This window comes from Apteryx mantelli, chromosome 2 (genome assembly GCF_036417845.1).
Source record: "Apteryx mantelli isolate bAptMan1 chromosome 2, bAptMan1.hap1, whole genome shotgun sequence".
Taxonomy (NCBI): Eukaryota; Metazoa; Chordata; class Aves; order Apterygiformes; family Apterygidae; genus Apteryx; species Apteryx mantelli.
The window spans coordinates 57,095,410-57,117,965 of NC_089979.1; the positions used below are offsets into that span (position 1 = coordinate 57,095,410).

At 37.3% G+C, this 22,556-nt stretch overlaps 1 protein-coding gene across 1 annotated transcript in view; it reads right to left on the reverse strand.

Moving 5' to 3' along the window:
* The window catches only part of PIEZO2 (piezo type mechanosensitive ion channel component 2), a 318,339-nt gene that overhangs the window by 38,868 nt on the left and 256,915 nt on the right, over positions 1-22,556 (reverse strand). Inside the window, exons 26-33 of the mRNA XM_067290714.1 lie at positions 21,514-21,757; positions 20,186-20,282; positions 18,200-18,359; positions 15,668-15,757; positions 12,909-13,030; positions 11,678-11,749; positions 7,638-7,741; positions 2,893-3,004 (exon numbers count right to left, since the gene is read on the reverse strand). Of these exons, the coding sequence (XP_067146815.1) occupies positions 2,893-3,004; positions 7,638-7,741; positions 11,678-11,749; positions 12,909-13,030; positions 15,668-15,757; positions 18,200-18,359; positions 20,186-20,282; positions 21,514-21,757 (1,001 nt within the window). The remainder of the gene's footprint in view (positions 1-2,892; positions 3,005-7,637; positions 7,742-11,677; positions 11,750-12,908; positions 13,031-15,667; positions 15,758-18,199; positions 18,360-20,185; positions 20,283-21,513; positions 21,758-22,556) is intronic.

Below are 22,556 nucleotides of genomic sequence, written 5' to 3' on the forward strand. Positions count from 1 at the left end.
AGAAGACGTGATTGGTTCCTGACCTATCACCATAACAGAAAGCAGGTTTCCATTTTAAAGGACCTAAGTGATGGGACAACCTTATCAACAAAGTTAGACAAAGTCCGTGAACGATCAGTCCAGTCCTGTAATTTACAGTGGCATTTTCTTATTGGATACCCTGCTGAGCAAGATCATCTGCTGGTGTAAGCTGATGCAATTTCTCAGAGTTATACTGTTTCTACCCTCAAAAACTTCACTTTCTTTCCACTAACTCACATCAGAGTTCACTTCTTCAGCTTCTGCAAAAGGCAGCCTGTTCAAGGCTCTGATCTCCTGCCTGTAACTCATATAACCCAAGTGTATTCAGTGGGAATCCAAGGCTGAAATAGAGCAACTACCATGTGCTTTTATTTAGGCTTGTAACAGAAGTAATGTAGAGTCACAGACACAACTGAAGGACAACCAAATGACTCTCCCTCTATCTAATATCCTAAAATTACTACTGCAGCTTCAGTGGCAGCAGTCAAATTATCAAGTTCCCTCTTTCTGAAAGGTAAACATGCCAAATAGAGGAAAAGTCTAGCTGATTCTGCCTGAATGCCTCTGTGACAGTGTGCTCCTTCCCCCCCACTCCTGATGTGCTCTCTCCCCCTCAACCCGACCTCCCTGTAAACAGCACGTAGGCAGGGGCTAATTGAGCAGGCACCAACTAAGACTCATCTAGCATGCAAATTTGACTATGAGTCAATCATCTCCCCTCCCCATAAATAGGGGGCAGCCTAGAGCCAATGGAGCTCTCCTGAACGGCAGTGGGCTGCACTGCAGAACCTCCTCTTGAGCAGGGACGCCTCTCAGGGTTACTCCTCGAGGTTGAGAGATTCCTCACCCATGACAGATCCTCGGTAAGTGATTAACAGCATGCTGAAACTTTGCAAACTTCGCGAAACTTTGCTAAGTTATATCTCTGATTGATTGTGCACATAATCTCTTAGACATAACCTGTTGACCAAGTCTGAGACTAGGATCGGATCCAGCTGCACCCAAGCTCCTCTGAGGAGGAGTTTGGAAAGCAAGGGGGTCCAGTCTGAACCTCGTGACTCAACCGGAAGGTCCCCTTCACCCATACTCCTTTAGACATGAACCACTGACCAAGCCTGGGACTAAGACTGGATCCAGCCGCACCTAGGCTCCTCTCAGAAGGAGTTTAGAAAGCAAGGGGGTCCTTTCTGAACCTCGTGACTCAATGGGAGGGTCTCCGTTGCACATGCATCTGACCCTGTCCTTCATGCAGTAAATAACTGAGTGAACCTTGCCAATCAAACCTTATTAAAACATTCTCATTTATGATTGAACTTTGTTAAGTCACTATCTTACTGTAATAAACATAGTGCTGCTTCCCTCTTACAAGTGAAGTGCGTTACTCCACTCATCCGCTACAGCCTCCCTTCCCCCCCATATCTGTATTAACCAGAAAAACTTTTGAATTGCTATTTTCTTTTCTTTTTTAAAAAGGAGCAAAAAATCAAGAGCTGTGAATCACTTATAAACTATTTTTTTCAGAGGCCTGAATGATTTTATAGTACCAGTAAAAAACCATTAACACTTGCATGTTTTTCTTTTGCTACGTACTGAATTCATTGTGAATTTAGCTGCCCCTGAATATTTGGGTACCTCACTGAGGAGCACAGCATGAAAACTGAAAAACACTTCTTTTTGTGTGGGATAGATGAGCAGACAGTGAGGTGGATATCTGAAGGGAGGGTGTCAAGAAGATGGAGCCAGACTCTTTTCAGTGGTGCCCAGCGACAGGACGTGAGGCAACGGGCACAAACTGAAACACAGACAGTTCCATGTGAACATGAGGAAATACTTTTTCACTGTGGGGGTGACAGAGCACTGGAACAGGTTGCCCAGAGAGGTTTTGGAGTCTCCTTCTCTGGAGATATTCAAAACGCGCCTGGATGCAATCCTGCGCAATGTGCTCTAGGTGACCCTGCTTGAGCAGGGGGGTTGGACTAGATGATCTCCAGAGGTCCCTTCCAACCTCAACCACTCTGTGATTCTGTGATTCTGTGATACTCTTCTCCATGCACCAACTTGAACTTTTTGGGGGAACAATACATGAAATGTGTCAAAAAGAAATATTATGTGAATATTTCACTGAATTTATATTACAGCTTCGCTTGAAATACAGCTCTTCAGGAACTTCCTAGTGAAACCATTTTTCAATAAAAAATATGTCTGTCAAATTCAAAACTTTCTCTGGGAATACACATGAATTTATCATCAAAATGAGAGACTTTCAGCAACTCCAGAAAACCCAGAGAGTAAGTTACTCTTTTTTTATGAGGTGAGGGAATGAAAGGCTAATGTCCTTGCTCTGATTCAGACCAAACACCTGATGTTTACACTCCCATATTCTGGGGAAATGCCATTAAGTACCATGCTATTGGCTGTACAGCGTTATGGCTTTACAGGGTTATGGCTTTCTCTTGCAATTACTTCTCTTCGGCACATGTTTTCATATAGTTGATGTTTTCAAGTACATGTTGAGCCTACCTATTTGTCAAAAGCTCTGGGCATAAATCTGGCAACTCCATGGAATCACATATCTTTCTTCCCTCTTCTCTTTTATCTCTCCTGATGTGTATTGTGTAGAATGAAAGCACATAGCTATGACTGGCTTTGTCACAGGCTGGTGAAGGGAGCAAAAGCCAAAGGTAAAATCATTTCTGCGTTAAGTAACTGCTAAAGATGGGTAAAGAGGCATTTCAGCAGAACCTTCTTTTCCAATTCCCAAGCAGAGCTGAGAGTATTTTCTCTCTGATACTCAGCTGCCTTTCACTACCAGAAACAACAGGCAGTCAACTGAACATGTGTACATTTTTTAAAATGCAGAAGTGTACATACCATCCCCAGATCCTTTTCGCCTTTGCTTGTCCTCTTTCCCAAACCTTTTCTTCTCTTTACGCCTCTGTCGTAGCGCAGTTTTAGGATCAGTAATCCAGGCCTGATAAACAAACTAGAAGGAACAAATCCATTTATTTCAAGGTTCTTCATGTTTTGAGAGTAAGCCATAAAATAAACCACAAACAGGACGATATAGTTTGAGTAAACACATTCAGATCTGCAGGGGCAAGCAAATATTTTGAATCCCAAATGAAACACCTCCCCTGCAGATCTGTTGAGTTTTCATATGCTATTTTTGCTAGCATAAAACCAAATGTGAAAACACTTGTGGGTGAACCAAGTTTCATTAGAACCCACAAAAATTCATGCTCTGAACTTTGGGAATTAATACTCTGTTGTATATATATGCTACTTCACCTGAATCTCTCCATTTAATCTATATTTCTACTTTATCATTTTACAGGCCAGATGCAGAGTAATGGAAACTTTAAGAGAAAGAGTTGCAATCAACTAACCAAAACATCGTAAGATGTGGTAATATCCCAATGCAGGTATTTGTTTTTGTAGATTTCTTATATTTCAGGTGATTTTTTCCCCCCTCTGCAGATCTCAGTGCAACATTTACAGATTTTCTAATCTACGCACAGCCCCAGACCTGGCAGCCAGGAACTCCTCAAATTTCATCCTGATTTTGACAATGACTTCCTCTGTTGCTTCAGATAAGTCATTCGTGAACCCTTCTGCTACTGTTTTTTATTTGTAAAATAAAGACAGTAATACTTACCTATATCAAGGGGATTTAATGGGGCTAAATCCTGCTCATAGCATTCGCTCAGATCAACAGTGTGTTGATCTGTGTGACTACATTAAGCAAGGAACTGGTCCAAAATATTTATAAATGCTACAGCAGTGAAAAGCATTACTAACACAAAATAACTGGTTGAAATAGCTCTGCTCAAGCTGTGAGGGAAGGTTACAGAGAAAAGCAATAATACTTCTGTATCTTTTTTTCCCATATAACATAAAATGTGAGTAACAGAAACTGAAATAACTGAATTTTCTCCAAGACTATTTGAGACAAAATATATGGTTTTGTTCCTTTTATGCTTTTCATTCAGAAATTAAAATAATTTTTGACTGGCATTGCATTGTTTTCTATTTCTAACCCACATGCTGTTGACAGAGACTGGGGAGAGGAGTACACAAATTCATGCATGATGGTAAAAATAAAGCACACTAATAAAACAGCTCTTTAATTTACAAGACAAACATGCACACAATGGCAGAAACACGTGTAACTCAGCAAAGCTGGAACTGTCCCTTACAGGAGAGAACAGTAAATTTTTATTTGGCTTATTTGTATTTTTTGAATTTGTGTATATAAATTGCTTTGGAACAGTAAAAGCAATTTTTTTAAACAGTCAAACTGACATTTACTGAATTTAATAAGGGGAAAACATTTCTGATTTGTGACTGTAAGCGACAGTGGAGAGGAAATTATTTTGTCACCATTGATAAGATCTTCCAAATCTCTCAAGGTCTGTATATTTATTTATTTTTGTATGTCTGATTTGTCCAAAACAAGCACCACATGACAAAATGTTTGAGATCAGAGGCACTGGTTTCTCTTTGCTTTTTAATAGGTGTTTGCCAATGAAGGTGATCTCAGGGAATAGTAATAGTTAACTGAACTAATACCATGTTTCTTACCAAAAGTTAGATACTGTCAATACCTACTAGTGACCAGTTAGCTGAGAAGCTGTATGCTAGCCACAGTCAAGTGTCAATAAAGACATTAGAGATAAAAGGCAGATGTGGAAGAGAATAGAAGGTTAGAATGAAGAAGGGCATTTGATTATTAAATTTAGTATAACTCTGCTTATGTTAAGCTGGGGGATATTTTAAGCGCTGCCTGGCTGCTTAGATATGTATTGCTTTAGATTTTTAACACTAAACAAATTTTTACATTCAGTATCTGTTAGGCTTTGGAGCTGGCGTGCCCAGTCTGTAATACTCACTCCTGATGAATATCATGTTACATATATGGAGTGTAAAGCCATAAACACTGCTCAAAGGTGGGAAATGCTAAATGTATTTGAGGAAGACAAAAGAAAATGTTGAAGATGCACAAATGTCTCCGATGATGATGAAGGCCAGAGAAGTAGAGAGCCAAAAAAGAGGATTTTGGAAGGGAATGTGTGTTTTATTAGATTATTCAAATATTTTACCAGCTTTCTGAGAGTAATTACCACAGTGTCCATAAGATACATGCAACTTGATGAGACCATCTCGTGCAGCAATATCAGAAGAAAATCAGAATTTGGGTCTGCATTTTCTCTCTGGGGCTGCACTTAAGAGAAGATGGACAGCTTTTTTTGTATCTTTGCCACTCCAAAAGTATGAAATGTATTATATTTACTAGGAATGAAGCTTTTTGTTTGTCATTATTTTTTGTATCATTCATATAAGAGGAAAATGCAGACAAGGACAGAGGTATGTGTTACACCAGGATCTATGGGATGGGTCACATACTGAGCACTTGCAAAATGGCAAATACCTTTGCTGCTCTGATTAAATACTGAAGAATAGTTTTGGGCAGTTTAATGACAGACTTTGGCAAGGCTAAAATGGCTGAAGCAAATTTCCCAATAGCTCTCTATAAAGAAGGACAAAGCAAGAGAAATTAGTAGAAAGCATGAAAATATTAATAAAAAAGTATCTATTGCATCATTATATCTAGATTATTAAGAAAGAATTTACATTCATTGACTACAATATGAAAAAGTATCATGTGTGATGTCCACAATAACATTTCAAAGAGATGATTCTTAACTGCCTGCATTAGCTAATAAATACAATCTTCACATTAAATAATACATTATCTCCAGTTCAATAAATGTAAACCCTTAGACTGGTAATCCTAATAAGGTCATCACTGTGATCTCTTGAGGAGACTGTTACAGGCAATTTACACTAAAAGAAAAATCAGCTATTAGAAATAATTCCTTAGCAGGCTCTACAACAAACGGGTTCACTTTCCTAGCATTTTTATTAAGTCTACGTGCACAGTGATGGAAGGTATATAAAGCATGATGACCACATGATGAACAAGCTCTTCATAAACAAAAGTAATTTTCTGCTCCAGACAACTCCCTTCCTACATAATGCCATCCAACAACTTCATTTTGCACATGCAGAACTGGCCACCTATACAGAACGTCTGGCCAGAGCTCTGAAATAAAGACCAGATCCTCCACCCTCAGATAAATGGTTTCAGGACTGGGCTTCAAAAAACAAGACAAACCAAAAAAACCCACCAACCCAGAGTAAATGATAGCTTCTGACCTCAAGTTTAGAACTTTTAAAAATCTCAATGCTTGGCACCAATAAATCTTAACAAAATGTTGTCATCAATCCTTTAAAAAGTCAGCATGAACAAGAATATAATCTTTCCTCTACATCTGTATGAAAACTAGAAAGAAAAATGATCTAGAAATTCATGAGTTTCTTTTATTGTCCAATGTGAGTTAAATGCAAAATATACACAAATTAGTGTAAATGTTAGAAAATAAATCTTGTTTTTTACATTATATTCCATTTCGACTTGGTTATGCCTTTTTTAAGGTGAGAAAAGAATCTTTCCATATCATTACCACTCAGTCATTTTTATAAAGTACTGAACATTTACAAATATAATTTAAGCATATAAACTGATGGCACATTATATCCATTAATTAAATTAAATTAAATATTTATTCTTGTAATTCTGTAATGTGATCTGGGAAGCTTTGCTTGAAAGCTACGGGCATAAGGAACAGAACTGCATGGAGGCAGTCGATCACTCATGCTTGAGCTAGGCTTTTAGTAATGCACCAGTTCTGCAGAGACATGAGCTTGCATCTGGATGGGAATACTCTATTGGAAAAAGTTACCTGTTTGCTTGAGGCTTTAAAGTGAAGGACCTAAACAATTTCTCTGGTACTTTTGAAAATCTTCCAACAACTAAAACTTTAACCTTATAAAGATTAAAGCAATCCTATATACATGGGTATGAAATGTATTATATTTACTAGGAATGAACTAAGTGAATGAATGAACTAACTAGGAAAGCACTAATTTCATGCACCTTTTAACATAACAATATCCTCTTATTTCAGCATGGTCCATTACTTAAAAATGCAGACATATTAACTAACATTAACCTGAAAAAGAAATAAGAGAAAGTAGTGTGGTCTCCTTGTGTAATACTAATGTTAAGCTCTTTATAACCCATTGATACATTTCTCTGGTGCACTAGGATCACTAGTAAAAATAAATAATTTTGTAAGTATATATTCTTTTCCATGAGAAGTCAGGGATCATTTCTTCATGGACTGGTAGCACCTATTCAGAACCAGAAAACCATCCAAGCAATCTATAGCCAAAGGCAAGACAGCTTCCTCACTCATCTTTTTTGCAACACAGGAAAATAAAGCTCAGATTCTGTGCTTTATTTTTGTATTTTTGCATTCTTCAGGCACAAATGAGTGAAGATATGATTTTAGTATAGTTCTTGCAATTCAGGAATTTGGCAATGCCTAAAGCAGGCAAACTTGCATTTTAAATTTGCAAGAAATTTCATTGCCAACACACTTCAGGTCTAGTTTAGATGTACTGGCTGTTTTAACATATGTGTCTGTGAGATGATGCAAGAACCCTAAATTTTATTTCAAATGTCAGCTGCCCAGCAAATTACTATAAAGTACCTGGAATGCAGATTTTTTCCGAGGCTCTTCCTCTTCTTTTTTTTCCTCTTCCTCTTCCTCTTCACTATCCGTCTCAAACAAATAATAATCTCCACTTCTGACCACTAAGTGAAACAAAATATTTTCTTATTTTTCCTAAAAGTTCCATTCTGAACTGCCCCAAGTCCTATGAATAGTCAGCCAGTCATTCAAGAATTCATAATTAGGAGAGGTGAAAACAGAGAAGAAAGAGAAACGAATAGGTATCAGGCAATTTATTTGATGTTAGTCTGTGTGATACTCTGGGCATGAATGAGAACTATACAAAAATATACTTAGGAAAACATCATCATGAGAAGAAAATGGAATGGCAAAATGTAAAGAAAATGCTTGAAGTATATCAAGTTGCTAAGTTAATTATTTTAGAAAAAAAGGCAGTTAGATCTAAATGAATTGAGAATTGATGGTTATTTGAGCAAGTAAAAAAAGCCCAGCAAGTAAGTAAATGAATTTTCATAAACAGTACTATTGGACAAAAAATACAGAACTGCTCTTTAAATGCTAAGGTATCCTTTAAACTACACAATGGGATGGTATTATTTATTGCTTTCTTCAAACTTGTAAGCTTTGATGAGGTAATGGAAAACCTTGGTTTGTTTAAAACAAATCACTTGGATACTATTAACATGATCATAAATGAGTTTCAATTTTTTGCCCATGGATTCAGAAAGAATCTGAAACCTTGATACAAAAAAGATGCACAGTGAATAAGCTAGGCCTTATATCCTTGAACAGAACCAATGTTTTTATTTCTCAAACAGTAACAGGCCTATATGAATGAACAAGGGAAACAAATGAAAAATAAGATAATGAGCAAGAGGAAAATCAAAATCATAGCATAACATTCAGCAGTGAAGACTGGTAAATAATTTTTCACACTAAAGCTGAAATATAAAGGAATGGTTACTTAGATGAAAAGTCACACAATCTGGATATATGGAGCAATATATATCTATATAAAAGGTACATTTAACCCTCATTATAGGTTTCTAGAAAATTAACAGTAGCTTTAATTCTATTCAATCATACCTTGAATTCTATACAGATCCTTGTACATAGATGGTCACAAATAAATATAGTAGAAACCTCTGGGCAAGTCCACTGTGAAATTTGCCAGAACTCCATTAGATCATAACTTCAGTGTCTAAAATTCCCTCACAGAGAATATCATGTGCATAGAAATATGACTTTCAACATCAATGAAACCCCTACAGAGGGACTCCTACAGAGTCCACTTCAGCAGTTCTAATTGCCAAACAGAGGTGGAAAAAAAAGAAAAAGAATCTTGGAACTTTTTCAGATCAAGCAAGTTAATTATTTGGTATAGGCCTTTCTGAGAATGTCCGTTTAAAATACATTAAAGAGATGTATGTATTTTAAGGGACAATAGTCTGCAGTTTTCTTTCAGAAAAAAATATGTCATCATGATCTATGGAAATTGTCCACACAAATGATCAGCAGGATGAGGTCTGACATCTAGGGGAATCACATATTGTAGTGCAGCTCTTTAAAATCCCAGAGTAGCCTCCTGACTCAGACTGGAGCCTCTGAGTCAGAAGAAAACACATAGAAAATGATCTCCCTCCAAATTTTTTAGGTTAAAGTATATCCAAGGGAACACCCTAATGTAGCAATTACACTTCTTTTACAACAGCATTTCAACTAAAGAGGGAGGTATGATTGAATAGCAATAATGCACTCTTGTACACATCAATATGGAATAAGAAGCATGTTAGTAACCTACAGGGATTATTACAGAGACCAAATTTTACTAGTAAAATAATTCATGCCCAGACTGGACTCAGGGGTACCCTTACTACAAAAGGGACTTCCTCGTACTGAGAAAAGGGACTTGCAGGCTTTCCTTGTGGTATGAGATGGCGGAAGTAGGAGGGGAGCCCTGCAGAAGTTGTTTTAATATCATCATCTCCTTGCGTCCAGAGGGAAAGCGCTCCCCAGAACCGCTGCAAGTTCTGTCTTTACCACTCCATCAAACACAACTCTTGTGCCCTGGGAGAAGCCAAGGACCTCTGAGTAGGTGGCCCTAACTCCTGCTGATCTTTATGAGGCTCCATATCTAATCCACAAGTGCAGGAGGAACTGTATTTTTCTGCAAGGAGAGTCAATGAGGAAACCCTCATGCATGTTTCCCATCAGTTCTACTCAGTCCCCAAATTATGACTATGTTTTACTTCCTATAACATACAAAATGAGGTATGTTTCTGTAGAATAACTTAAAACTAGTGGTAAAAAATATGACAATAGTAATCTAAATTAGCAAATATCAGAGCTGGCATAAAACTCAGAGCTTCAGTAACCCAGTTCCTCAGCAGCATATATACAACCACAATCATAAACCCATCTACGAAGGAAGAAATAGCCATGTATGGCAGAATGCTACAGAGTTACAGCAGAGTTTTTCAAAAGCAAAGACCTTCGATGGGGTATAACAGCCTATTTCCAGTTTGTGAACCTGTGAACACCTACTGTAACTGTCATGTTTCAGTGAATGTGGAAGTAAGCCACATGGCAGGCAATCAGTGTTTGCAGGATCAGGGTCTATGATGTTTCCCACAAGGTTTTGCATTATTGCAATAAATAATGCCAAGAATGCTCACTGTTTAAATATCAAAATGCAAGTTGCCTCCTAAGAACATTACATAATGAGGGTGAAATGAGTGAGAGCCAAAGTCAATGTCTCTCTTTGAGCAGTTCTTCTTACTACAAAACCAGTGCTGAATAAACAAGAGACCATATCCCATTCCTTCAAAGTCACTGTAGCCTGAAATTCTACAGTAAAAACTCACAAATTATAGTTTTGATCTATTTTGTCATTGTTTTCTTAATGAAACTACATGACAAGAAGCTTGTTTGCATAAGGCTTTTGAAAAAGGATAGGTCTCTCAAAAGTGGCAATATGTCATTTAGAAAAATAAAAATAAGGCACAGTTTACTTGTGACTTGATAGAAAAAAGCATATGAGATTCTGTTGGCAAATATATACCCTGGAGTTACAAATAGACACACATAGATAAATAAAGGAGTAGGCAGATGTGTATAAGTATCACTGAGAGTAACTCTTGTTATACTAAACAACTGTGCAAAATATAGGCATTCATATTCTACTCTGATCAGTGGTATACACTTGAATATTCATACAATTTCCAGTATCTCTTAAATAGTTCACAGTTGATTTCCTTGATCAAGGATGCAATACACAGACATCAGCTTTGAGATTAGGATGCAGCTTACTCAGCTTTTGGTTTTACCCAATCCTCAAAGTAGAGAAGAACTCTATTCTATACCTGGACTGGGCTACAGATTAATTAAAATATCATAATGCAATAATGAGATGAATAATTCACACTAATAATTTCTTGTGCGCAAGGCTGAACATATGTTTGTTCTCAAATAAACACAAAAAAGTGGAAATAACAGAATAACTGGCATCAACAGCATGTTAAAATGTGATCAGAGATATTCAGCTGACCACTGCACAGCCTAGTCCTGGGAACAGTCCTGCTGCCTTACTGTGGTACTCAGATTTCTACAGCTGATTGTAGAATGACTGATGAACTGTTAAATAAGATACATGATGTGTGTACATGAAAAAGAAATTATGACTAATGTTAGAATGTATTGGCAAACCTTTGCCTTCACGTTTTTAAGTACATTTATTGTACTTTGCAGTATGGGGGAGCTGAGACTTCTGAGGTCAAGATGGATTCTTTTTGGCACTTGTTTTTATCTGATTTGATATCTTTGTAAGAATGTCCAGAGTACCATGAGCTATGCTTCCAACACACACAAATTCAAAATATTGTTAAACATGCTCCTTAAAGATTTGGAAACTGAAATCACTTGCTGAAGCGAACAAGCCTTCTATCAAGTCACAATCATAAAATCAGGCATAAAACAAACAGGTCATGGGAATGCCTTCATTCTGGTCAAGGATATAAGGGTTAAGTCCACGTATTTGTAAGATGATTGAGAAAACCTACTGGAAGCATGATCAACCCAAGGCCGCCACCACAGCTTTTTTTTGCCCTTGGCTTTCTCTTTGTCTGCTTCTCCTAAAATAAAATATGTCCAAATATTAATTTTACAAAATGAGAAACATATTTCTTACACTGCTTAATCATTTTTCATTTCTCTCAAAAAAGCACATCAGACGTTAGATCTACTGAATACACTCAATATAAAAATCATTCAGAAGCATCACCACAAAGCACAAATGCTCTAATTTATCCAGCAGTTAAAACAGGATTCTAGTCTAAAACAATGAAAAAGTTCAATTTTGTGTATTAAAACACACAATCACACTTGACTAATTTCAAGAAAAAAATACTTTGAAAACAGATAAATTCTGAGTGTTGTAAGAAACAATGTTCAATATCCATATACGCATTACAAACTAACTATTTTTGTAGATTTTTTTCTATTAGAATAAGGAAAAAAACCCCAAAAGTTTCTTTATAGATTTCTATTTATATTTCAATCAACATTTTAAAATAGATACTTAAACTGGATTTGGAAATAACTTTAATCAATGGCAAGTGGAAATTAAAAATTCTGAATTCAATTACTTGTTTTTTAGTTCTCTGAAAGATAAGGAATATCATACTGGACAGGAACACACTGGTCATCATATTCAGTCCCCACACGACACATACAGAAATGCATCTCCCCCGTCCTATCTACCATCCCTAAAAATCTCCCTACGTTTTAGGCTCCAAAAATTTAAATCCAGTAAGTGTTGTTCCCTACTTAGCCAGTGCTGGAAATGTGGCACAAGATAGATATTATTTTATCTGTTCTCATGTTTTAAATAACATTAGAAAGTGTATAAATATTTCAGTGACTGAAAAAGAAACCTCACCACATTCAAAAATGTTGCTGGAAAAATGTAAATGCTACTTATTTGTAACACTGTGTTTTATAAATAAAGACTGTTCAAAACAAACTCCTACTGCTATTCAGCTTCACCAACAACCCAAAGTCATCCAAAAGTAACTTCAAAGCAAACCATTTTCCCCAAAACTTCTTGCAGTACAAAACCCCATAATATTTTGTCCGACTCAAGCTCTAAACTGATATTCAGCTAACAACCTTGCCACATGATGCCAGTTTTGAAGAGCAATTTCTCACTTGCCCAACTATTAGGCTTACTAGGTTCTTAGAGCTGACTTGCAAATTCCAGCACACTTATGGTATGACACCAGCTAACAGTACCTTCATCATCTTCCTCAGAAACCTTCTGAATGTCTTGCCCTTCTGATGATTCCTGGTTCATGCTCAGCATTCTCTCTTTACCCTTTCTGTATTTTTGCTGCCTGGCTTTGATGCGATCCATTCTAGCAAAAAAATAATCATATCAGATTGGGGTCTTCACCCCTTTTGACCTACTCTGAAAAACAGCTGTTAAACACATCCACACACCCATGCACTCCAGCATTTTTAAAGGAAATATCCATTCCACATTGGCATTAATCTTGCCCTTAAAAATACGGAGTTAAATGGCTCTGAAAGGTCAAGCCTAGAAGGTCACTCATAAGCTCCTTACGTGCTCCTCCTAAACTATTTTATTGTTTTAAAGAAGAAAAAATTGCAGTCAAGAGCTACGACACAGCAAATGAAGCTCTGAGAAAAAAGGAGTTCTGCCTAATGCAATTGTTTTCTGGTAACTTGCCAGTACGAATCAGGAATGTGGCTGGTCCTACACTTCTTGTGCTACATCTTCACCTCTTAAGCTCACGTGTCCCACACATCTGCAACTGCAAGAGACTTAAATTGTTTCAATTTTGTCCAGATGTAGCCAACCTTCAAATCTCTTTCTCGCAAGCCTGCAAGCAGTTGGCACAGTCTGGTCTTTTAAGACTTCTAAGATTTCACATTTTGTAAAACATAACAAGAAAATTGAAAGCAACAGTAATAAATTATTTGAATACAAGTGGGTTGGAGGCAAATGAATCACTAATTTTAATGCTCAAAATGCACTTAAATACTTTTATTAATCTGATCATTTGCTAGGGAGGAAAACACCTTTCCTCTTAGCTAGTTGCTTGCATTATAGTTCAGTGGGTGATTAGTTTTCTTTCCCTATTATTCCTTTCCCTACTATTTCTCTCTCCATTCATTCAACTGCTGCTGAAGTTTCTCCTTGTCAGTCAAGACAACTTGGCTGTTCAAAACTTCTTCCTGTGCTGACAGTTCGCTTCATCCTAACCAGCCTAAATCGTATGAAGTACTGACACACATCATTGACTGAAATAAAACAAGTACCCATTAACTTTTCTACTGTTGAAGTCAGACATACTGCAAGTCTAAACCAACCACTTTTATAGAAAAATAGACTAGCTCTGTTGTTGTTGTAAGCGGTATCACCTCCTTGATCTCAGACTTTGTAGAATGAACAGAAAAGATGGTTCCCAGGACAGGCACTTCTTGTCAGTTAGGGTAAGAATGATTTAAGCACGGAGTAGCACCAGCAACAACAACATCCTGTGGAAACGCCACAGCCCAAAGAGTAGCAACAGCCCAAAACATCTTATGCGAAGCCCCCGGCACACAGATAGGTAGGCAGAAAGGCCTCTGCAGCCTTCAGGTGCTTCTTCTGTTATGCAGGCATGGAGGGAGCTGTCAGGAGCAGGCTTTGACTTTTGGTTAGGAAGCAGTCATGACTTTTCATGCATGGTGATGAAGGGGCTTTGAAAGCCTTCTGCAGTTACAGAAGAGGCAGGAAGTGGGGTCGCTTACTGGCTGTTCAAAGAAAAAGGCTCTCCAGGTCAATTAAATTGAAGAAATGTTTTTCAGTGAAGGTAAAATGTATATAGTTTGCATCCAAACACCAGGGAGGAACTACAAACTAAACAGAAGGAACAGGCATGCAGCAAGTTTTACCAGGAATACAGATGCACAGAACAAAATCCTAATAAAGGCGAAGTCAATGAGAATATTGTCAACCACTGCAGCAGGGCCACAACGTTACTCAAGTTCCTTAGTCCCTAGTGATTTTAAGCTATTTAGCTGACTCTTAACTACAGCCTCCCTAACTAGGCCCCTTGTTGCTCAGATTTCTGTTTTTTAACACAGTTCCTGTGTCTTAGGCTCCCATTTTCTAACAATCTAGGCTTGCACCTTCAAGTGGGACTGGGTTAACATGGCGCTCTGTTATTAGTAGTCTGCCTAGCCTTTTCATGAGTTTCACAGGGGGATTTGCATTTGACTGTCCTTTTTCCTACTTTTCTGAGAGATGAGGAAAGACAAAGTGAGAGAATAGCAGGGTACTACTGGAAAGAAAGATGGAGAAAAAAAGACTTTTTTTACAGTTCCCTTTCATCACATGCACTCATACCACACAAAATAGGATAACCCAAAACCACAAAATGAGCTGGACCTCCATCAGAAAACAAAACGAAGCACAGATACCATAGATCATCTCTTAAAGAGAAAGACTATATGTTACATTGGTATGATACTAAAGTGTGAAACAATTAAATGCTGATCTTGTTAACTTGTCATCATTAGATTTCAAAGGTTTGAAGGAGTCTTCAGAATGAGCAGCGATGTTCACACCTTCTGTCTTTATTTACAGAAAATGTCTGTTTTTGTTACAATCTCAGGCTCACTACAGAGTAGGTGAATCAGTACATACCATTCTGTTTTTTGATGTTAACCTTATAGCCTTTGGTCCTAGAAATGTAATTTTATTTTTAAATGAAAGCTTAGATTCTACAGCACATTTTGGGAAAAGATGGCTCTAAAACTATATAATATTGGGACACCTCAGATCTCTGAATTCCCAGAGCAGAATTTTTGTAATCATCAAATCATGTTTCAAAAGTCAAATCAGCATTTCTATAAAAGAAGGTGCTAGATAAATACCAACAGGCAATGAAAAAAATATACATATACATACATACATATACACATATACATATACACACATACACACACACACACACACACACACATATATAAAAATTACATACTGTCTCTTCAGTTGATCCATTGATTTTTTTTCCTCCTCAATTCTTGCCTTTACAGCCTTGACAATCGTAGCCTGGAAAAGCTCAGCACCCCTACAGCAACAATGGGGACATAAGGGAGGAAAAGAGGAGAGGAAATACTAAATGTTTCTAAGTTTCTTCTATGCCAGCTAATCTCAGAGAACTGCTCCTTCTGTACACTACTTAATCTGCATCAAACATAACTATTCCAAGACTGAAAGAAATAATCAGCGAATCTAGAATAATAATTTGTGCACATTAATCATTTCATTTTGAGATTTGTGATCCCTACTCAGCCTTCTAGTTCCTCTAGCCACTAGTTGGTGATTTGAGTTTCCAGACCTCAGGAACTCAGAACATTGATGGGCTCAGGGTTGAGTCAGGACTTCCTGCACACATCCAAGGTTTGATCTTTACAGACATTTCAGCACAGTAACTATCTCACTCCCCCATCCCAGCCCCCTGGCAGTTGTGAGCAAAGTTGAACTTTATCCAAGACCATGATGAGCATAGCTTCAGCTTCACTTTCACCATCTGGAGACTACAGTGCTTTCTACCTGATGACACAAATCATTGAGAAAGTCTCTGGTCTGCCAAAAGAATTTCCAACTCCATTTCACTAAAATGTAATTGACTCAGTGATTTAAATGTCCAGATCATGTCTGGGTCATTTCTTCATTATTCACTCATTAGCTACCTCTCTCAAAGAAGTAGAATAGATTTGAAGCCTTTCTTTTGTCAGAAATTTAATATGAACATCTATAGGTTTCAGAAGTCTACTTTTCATTAATTTTTCAACTATCTTTTCTGTGAAATTAGTGATTCTTCCATGTAATATCCAGGATAATTGGAATTACATTTTTTCAAAGGAAATTGATCATGACTAGCCATCATTTCTGTCCCAAAGTATGGTAGTTAAGTACAACAAAAAATGGCATGTTTTCCTCAGAAACCCGATGACTCCTAAATTCCTGTGAAATGAACTCTTGGAAACTGACTCCAGAGCCTCATCACTATTGTTCAAATCAGAATTTAATCTTGTTTGGGTAAGGATTTTGTATTTCACAATATTGGGTAAGGATTTTGTATTTCACAATATTAATTAAAGACAGACTTAGACCACGCTGTCTGAATCCAAATCTGACCTTCTCCATAGTCCAAGTAACTTCAAAGCTTGGATTTTAGCAAACCAAGCAGCCAACAAAAATTTTCAATTTTATCACTATATTTATATGATTCTCTTTCCTGTAATATCTTGGTACTTCCCAGTCATTCATATGCTTAACTTTACAAAGCTTCTAGGTCAGTATGTCTCCATTTTCGCTGTTGGAGAACCGAAGCCTTGGTAGGTTCAGTAGCTTTTAAACCCAAAGATACAAAGCCTGAAGTAGGAAACAATCATATTTCTTAAAACCTAGCCCAGTGCCAGTTACATTAGTCTGCTCTTTCCTTCTGGACACAAACTTCCCAATAGAGGAAACACTTTGATACCCATGATTTCCATGGTTTGGGCTATTTTCACTGGGATCATACCATAATAACTGAGCCTTAAGAGATACAAAAATGCAGTACCCAGCAGTCTTGGGCATCAGCAGCGAAATGCACCCTGGAACAGAAACACTGAGAGAGGTAATACGGGACTGAAGCACAGATCTTTTGTTAGCTCTATTACAGCAGGGAATTTTGTTCAGTATGGACAGTGAAATGTAACTCCTTTTTAAAGAAATCCTTGGAGGGGGAAGGAGAGGGAAGATAAAAAATATTTCCTTTCAGGAGATGCAAGCCAAGTTTTGCCCTCAGACACAGACATGGAAGTCAGTGCTTTGTGTGTATATTTCTCAGGGGGAAAAAAAAATACCATGATATATTTAATCCGACAAAAGTAAGTGCTTCAGAAATCTTCCTGAAATTGAAAACAGAGTTTTGTTCCTGATCTTAGTAAAAAACAGAAGAATGGTTGTGCTAGTGATAACTCTGAGTGGATGCTTGTAGAAGAGAGTAAGTAATAGACAGAAACAGAGTGATACTTCCCTGCCCTACTCAGAGTTCAGTGATCTGACACTCAGGGTGTCCACAAGTCATATGTCATAACTTTTCTGCATTTCTCCTCATGTCACATTTCTGGAGTCACGATTAGTAAGGCCCATTGTCTCAAACTCACTCTGATAGTAGAGTGTTTCCTTTCCAAGACTTAGAAACTTTGGCATTCACTGTCATGTATACTGATGTTGAGAAAATGCTGCAACACGTCAACTTTCCTAGCTTTTAATAAAGGCAATGAGACCAGCAGATGGTGTTTGGTAGGAAAGATGGTTTGATTTTGTGTCAGATTCTCAATTATTTGTTTTCTTATGTGTGCCATGTCAGATTTGGGTTTGCAATTATTAATTTAGTATGGATTGTTTAATTTAATGTTAGAGGTCTAGACTCTTTTGGTACTATCATAAACAAACAAGCAAGGTAGTAATGAGAGATTTGAGCTGTTTAATTTAATTTTTTACAACTGAATGTTACCTTGATGCCAGGATCTGTGAAGCTTTTATATCAGCAACCACATGAAGGAAGTAGTAACTCATGAAGACTCTTCTTTGTAGCAACAGGAAAGCAAAACATATACTGTCCCAAATGATTCCTGCTTCACCACTAGGCAGTTTACAGTCTGGATTGCTACTTGCTGGAAAAAAACACCATCAGCGTAAGGACTGTTGTATTAAATATTCCTTTATAACGTTTAATCAATTAAATAAACTTAGCCTTTAAAGCATTTAATGAGGTCTTTTAATTTTATTTTTCTTCAGAAAATTGACATGCATTTGAAGGACACTATATTTTCTTTTACAGAAAGCTGGAAAGCTTCCAACAATGTGATTTCCTGTGAAAACTGACAATTCACCAAAAGTGAATCACTTTGCAAACAAATTCCCCCTATTCTAAGAAGTATTTGAAAATGAAGATCAGGAACAAAGGATTTTTGGTTAGCCTGAAACACTTCATTTCAGTATTTTTTTTGGAATGGTATGTTTCAGTTTTTCATTTCAAAGTGACTTTTTGTCTCTACTTTCTATTAACAACAACAACTACATGAGAAGTGTTTTATATTTGTCAAAATAAAAATTTTAAGTTGACTGCGACCACCTAATGTTTTTCTTTCTCCTCTCCACATCTCAGTTCACAGGAATCTTCAAATGTTTCTTTCCATTGCAGAAGAGAAAAAAATATTTGAAACCACAAAACTGCTTCTTTTGGGGTAGGAGGAGAGAAGCAAAGAGGAAATCCCGTTCCTCCTAGCTCCACTAGCAAAGATTTTGGCTTTGGCTATTTATTTATTTATTCTCTAAAAGACATTTCATTGGGGATAATAGAAATTTAAACCTGGGCTTTGTGGAGCTAGACTATAAACCAGATGTCCTGTGCTGTCCTACAGCAGGGAGTAGAAGGACCCAAGAGGCAGACTCTGGCTCAAGGCTGGCTTTACAATCAAGGGAGCCACTCTAACAGGTCTGGGAGCTCCAAGAGCTTCCAAGCCTGCTGCGCCTGTCCTCTGGGGGGTCAGAAACCCCTGGCCAAATCTCTGTTGCTCCTCCAGAGGTTTTGGATAATAGAAGAAACACGGGGCACCATTTATGTGGCGATTCTGCATCTTTGCATTTCCTTTCTTTTCCTCTACTCTCCACTTTTCTATGAGGATCACACACAAAGACTTCAGAAACAGGAATTCAGAACTTTGCTGCAGACTCATTAGGATGAATTAGTTCCACCTTAAATTCAGTAAAAAAAATTCAAAAAAATCAAGTGTTTTCAAACTATTAACACAGGATGGCAAGACAAAATGGTGCCAAATTAATAGCTCACTGAAAGGTGAAGGGTCTTACTCCCCATCCTTCCTTCCTCCCTTCTCTCACCTCCATCCACATACATTATCCACTCCCTCCCCATCATCATTATGAACACCAGTGTAATCATAAAACAAATTGCTTAACTTCACTATTCCTGCTAAAAATACTCACTTTTTTACTGGTTTAGCTTCTTGCCAGTTCAGTGACCCTACAACCGATTTAACCCCACACCTGCTGCATTAGGGAAGAGTGGGTGTCTGCAGCTGGGAACAGGCACCCTCCCCTTGCTGTGAGGGTGAGCTGTTATTCTAGCTCAAGTTGTACTGAGAAACCATACTCACAGATATCACATCAGCTGCATACACGTGGAAACAGTGGTAAGCTCTGGTATCACTAAATTGTTCACTTACAGAAAACATTGGCTGCTTTTTTTTTTTTTTTTGATAATCTCTCTCTATATATATATCTTCCTCAGTTCTGTTAAACATTTTCAATATTCAGTCATGCTCATTGATATAGGCCCAAGCTGTAATAACTGAACTTGCAACTATGATATTATTTTCAAAGTAACGTATCAGGAGAGGGCACAACATACATATGGCAGAAGATTTTGAAGTGATTCTCTACTTATAGAATATTATGTAGAAAAATGAGCTATACTTACGAATACGATAGCCTTTAACTGTACAGGCCAGGCTAAATGCCTGAATCAACCAGCAACTATTCTTAATCAATGATTCAATGTAGCCACATGCCCCTATCTGGAGAGTAAAAGAATAGTTTCATATAACAAGGGACAGCAGAAATAAAGATAAGAAAAGTATTGCAACTCTTTACATTACATAAAAATTTCGTGACTCCCATTGGCTGTATTATATTTCATTAGTAAAACAGATTAAAAGAATATGTGTCTTTATCAGTGACACATATCACTTTCAAATAGCAAGAATTTGTTCTTTCGATTATTAGTGAGATAGCAGGTATGTAGCTTTTTGTTGTGTTTTTTCAGACAAAGTAATACATCTGGCATGTGATGCATTGTGACAGCTAGGCAACTTTTATAAATCACTAACTTAATCTTGCAAATATACACGGACAAGCTTAACTTAACACACGCGTAGCCCCACTGAATTCCCAAGCATAAAATGAAGCATATGTAAGCATTTAGAACATTCGCAAATTCAAATCACCCATAAATCAATTTTATTTCAGTACAGTGACTTATATAAATGCAAAAGAAAAATGCCTGCTCTTTTCAGTCCAGCAGTAAAAATGTTCAAAGGTAAAAAGTGATTGCCAAGAATAAATCTAAATTTATCTTTCATAAAGTTTTAAATTACTGGCTTGTCTCAATCACCTATCAGTTCCACTACAAGCATCTGCTCTAAACAGTTGATTAATGTAAGAAAACCCTTACTATTTTGCAGAAGTATTTAATAGTTAATTATTAATATATAATTATAAAATACAGGTGAATTCATCTGAAATTTACACGAGCTTCAAAGGAAACTGGGATGCAGTTTGTAATTCTGTAGTCAATTTCACTAACTATAACACATAGCATACAAAAACTGCATCTGCTGTTAGGCTTTAAAATTCTAGTTTGAAGTAAAAGGTTTAATTAAATGTGCACTATTTATCCATGGTTTAACTAATCTTTCAGTTCTTACTCATTTCTCATTCCACTGAGATTTTCTCAGGCTTCTAAGGAGAAATGTAACTAGGCCCTCTCTGAATTTGGCCCTTTTACAATAGCTCGTGAGCTGTCACAGAGCTGGACTGAGTACAATGGTGCACACTTTCCTATAGCACGTATACACTGGCATTTTCTGGATATGCCCTTGCAGTTTCTGAACAAAACTGGAGCCTGCTTTGCACTAGCAGAAGGTTGTGGTCCTGAAAAGGATTTTTAATGACCCCTCAAAGTGCTGTGCACTTCTGCAGTGAAACCACAAAAGTGCTCAGAGCAGAGGAAATGCAGCAGCAACTTACTGAGAGAATGTTCTTCATCGTAATCACAAAGACGTTGTATGCAATCAGCCAGTCCCAGTAACGCAGAATGCTCCTGATGGGCTTCAGCAACAGGTCTCCACCAAAGAGAAGGAAATAGAAGCAGGCTACCAAGTAGCCCATACAGAATATACTGATCCTTGTGGTTCCCGTTATGAAGATTATAGTAAGCACACCCCAGAAGAGGTAACTAAATATTATCACCTTATACATATCTAAGTAGGACCTGGAAGTAAAAAGAGAAAAAGTTACCAGTTTCTGAGTACAATGCTTCCTTTCCTTCATCAGTGCTACTGGCCGCTCTTTGCACCTACAACCTGTTTAAGGTTAACGCTAAGGTCAGTGGGGCTATCTGGCTCAAACACTCAATTCATTCTGGTTCATTCATACTTGCTACATCCTGGTCAGAGCACTTTACAATCAAGTCATAAAATGGGGAAAAATATGTTCTCACCAAACTTCATGATAGGCTGATATTATCTGGCAACACTACACATGTAAGTTAAAAGCTATCTGAGATCATCTTTTAAGAAGTCTTGTTAATTGCAAATCTATCTTCAAAAGCAAGCTACAGTACTCCACTGCAAACAATGCTGTATTTATTGATGACTTCCAGGGAATTCAGTCTCGTTAAAAGCCCAGTTTTCAAAGACAGCTGCTAAAAATATTTCTCCAATGGAGATCAACTGTAAAAGTTTTAAGGGGTAAAAGGTTTCTACAGAATGTAAATGTGTTACGATTTACTGAAACATTTGCCAGGAAGCTGCAAGACAGAACCATCTGAAATCTGCCTGACCCACAATGGGAAACAGTAAGAACCAATTTGGTATTTTCAGATTCTTCAGAATCCTGACTTAATATTGACTCAGTGAGCTTTCAAATAAGAGTATCTGCCAAAAGCAATATAGAATGCTAGATAGAGCTAAACACTGCAAAACCAACTAACTCTTAGTTTCCCTCAGTTTAGTGTTTTGATTCCAGATGTACTGTGTGTTCAGGGTCTATTCACATAGGCTGTGAGACTA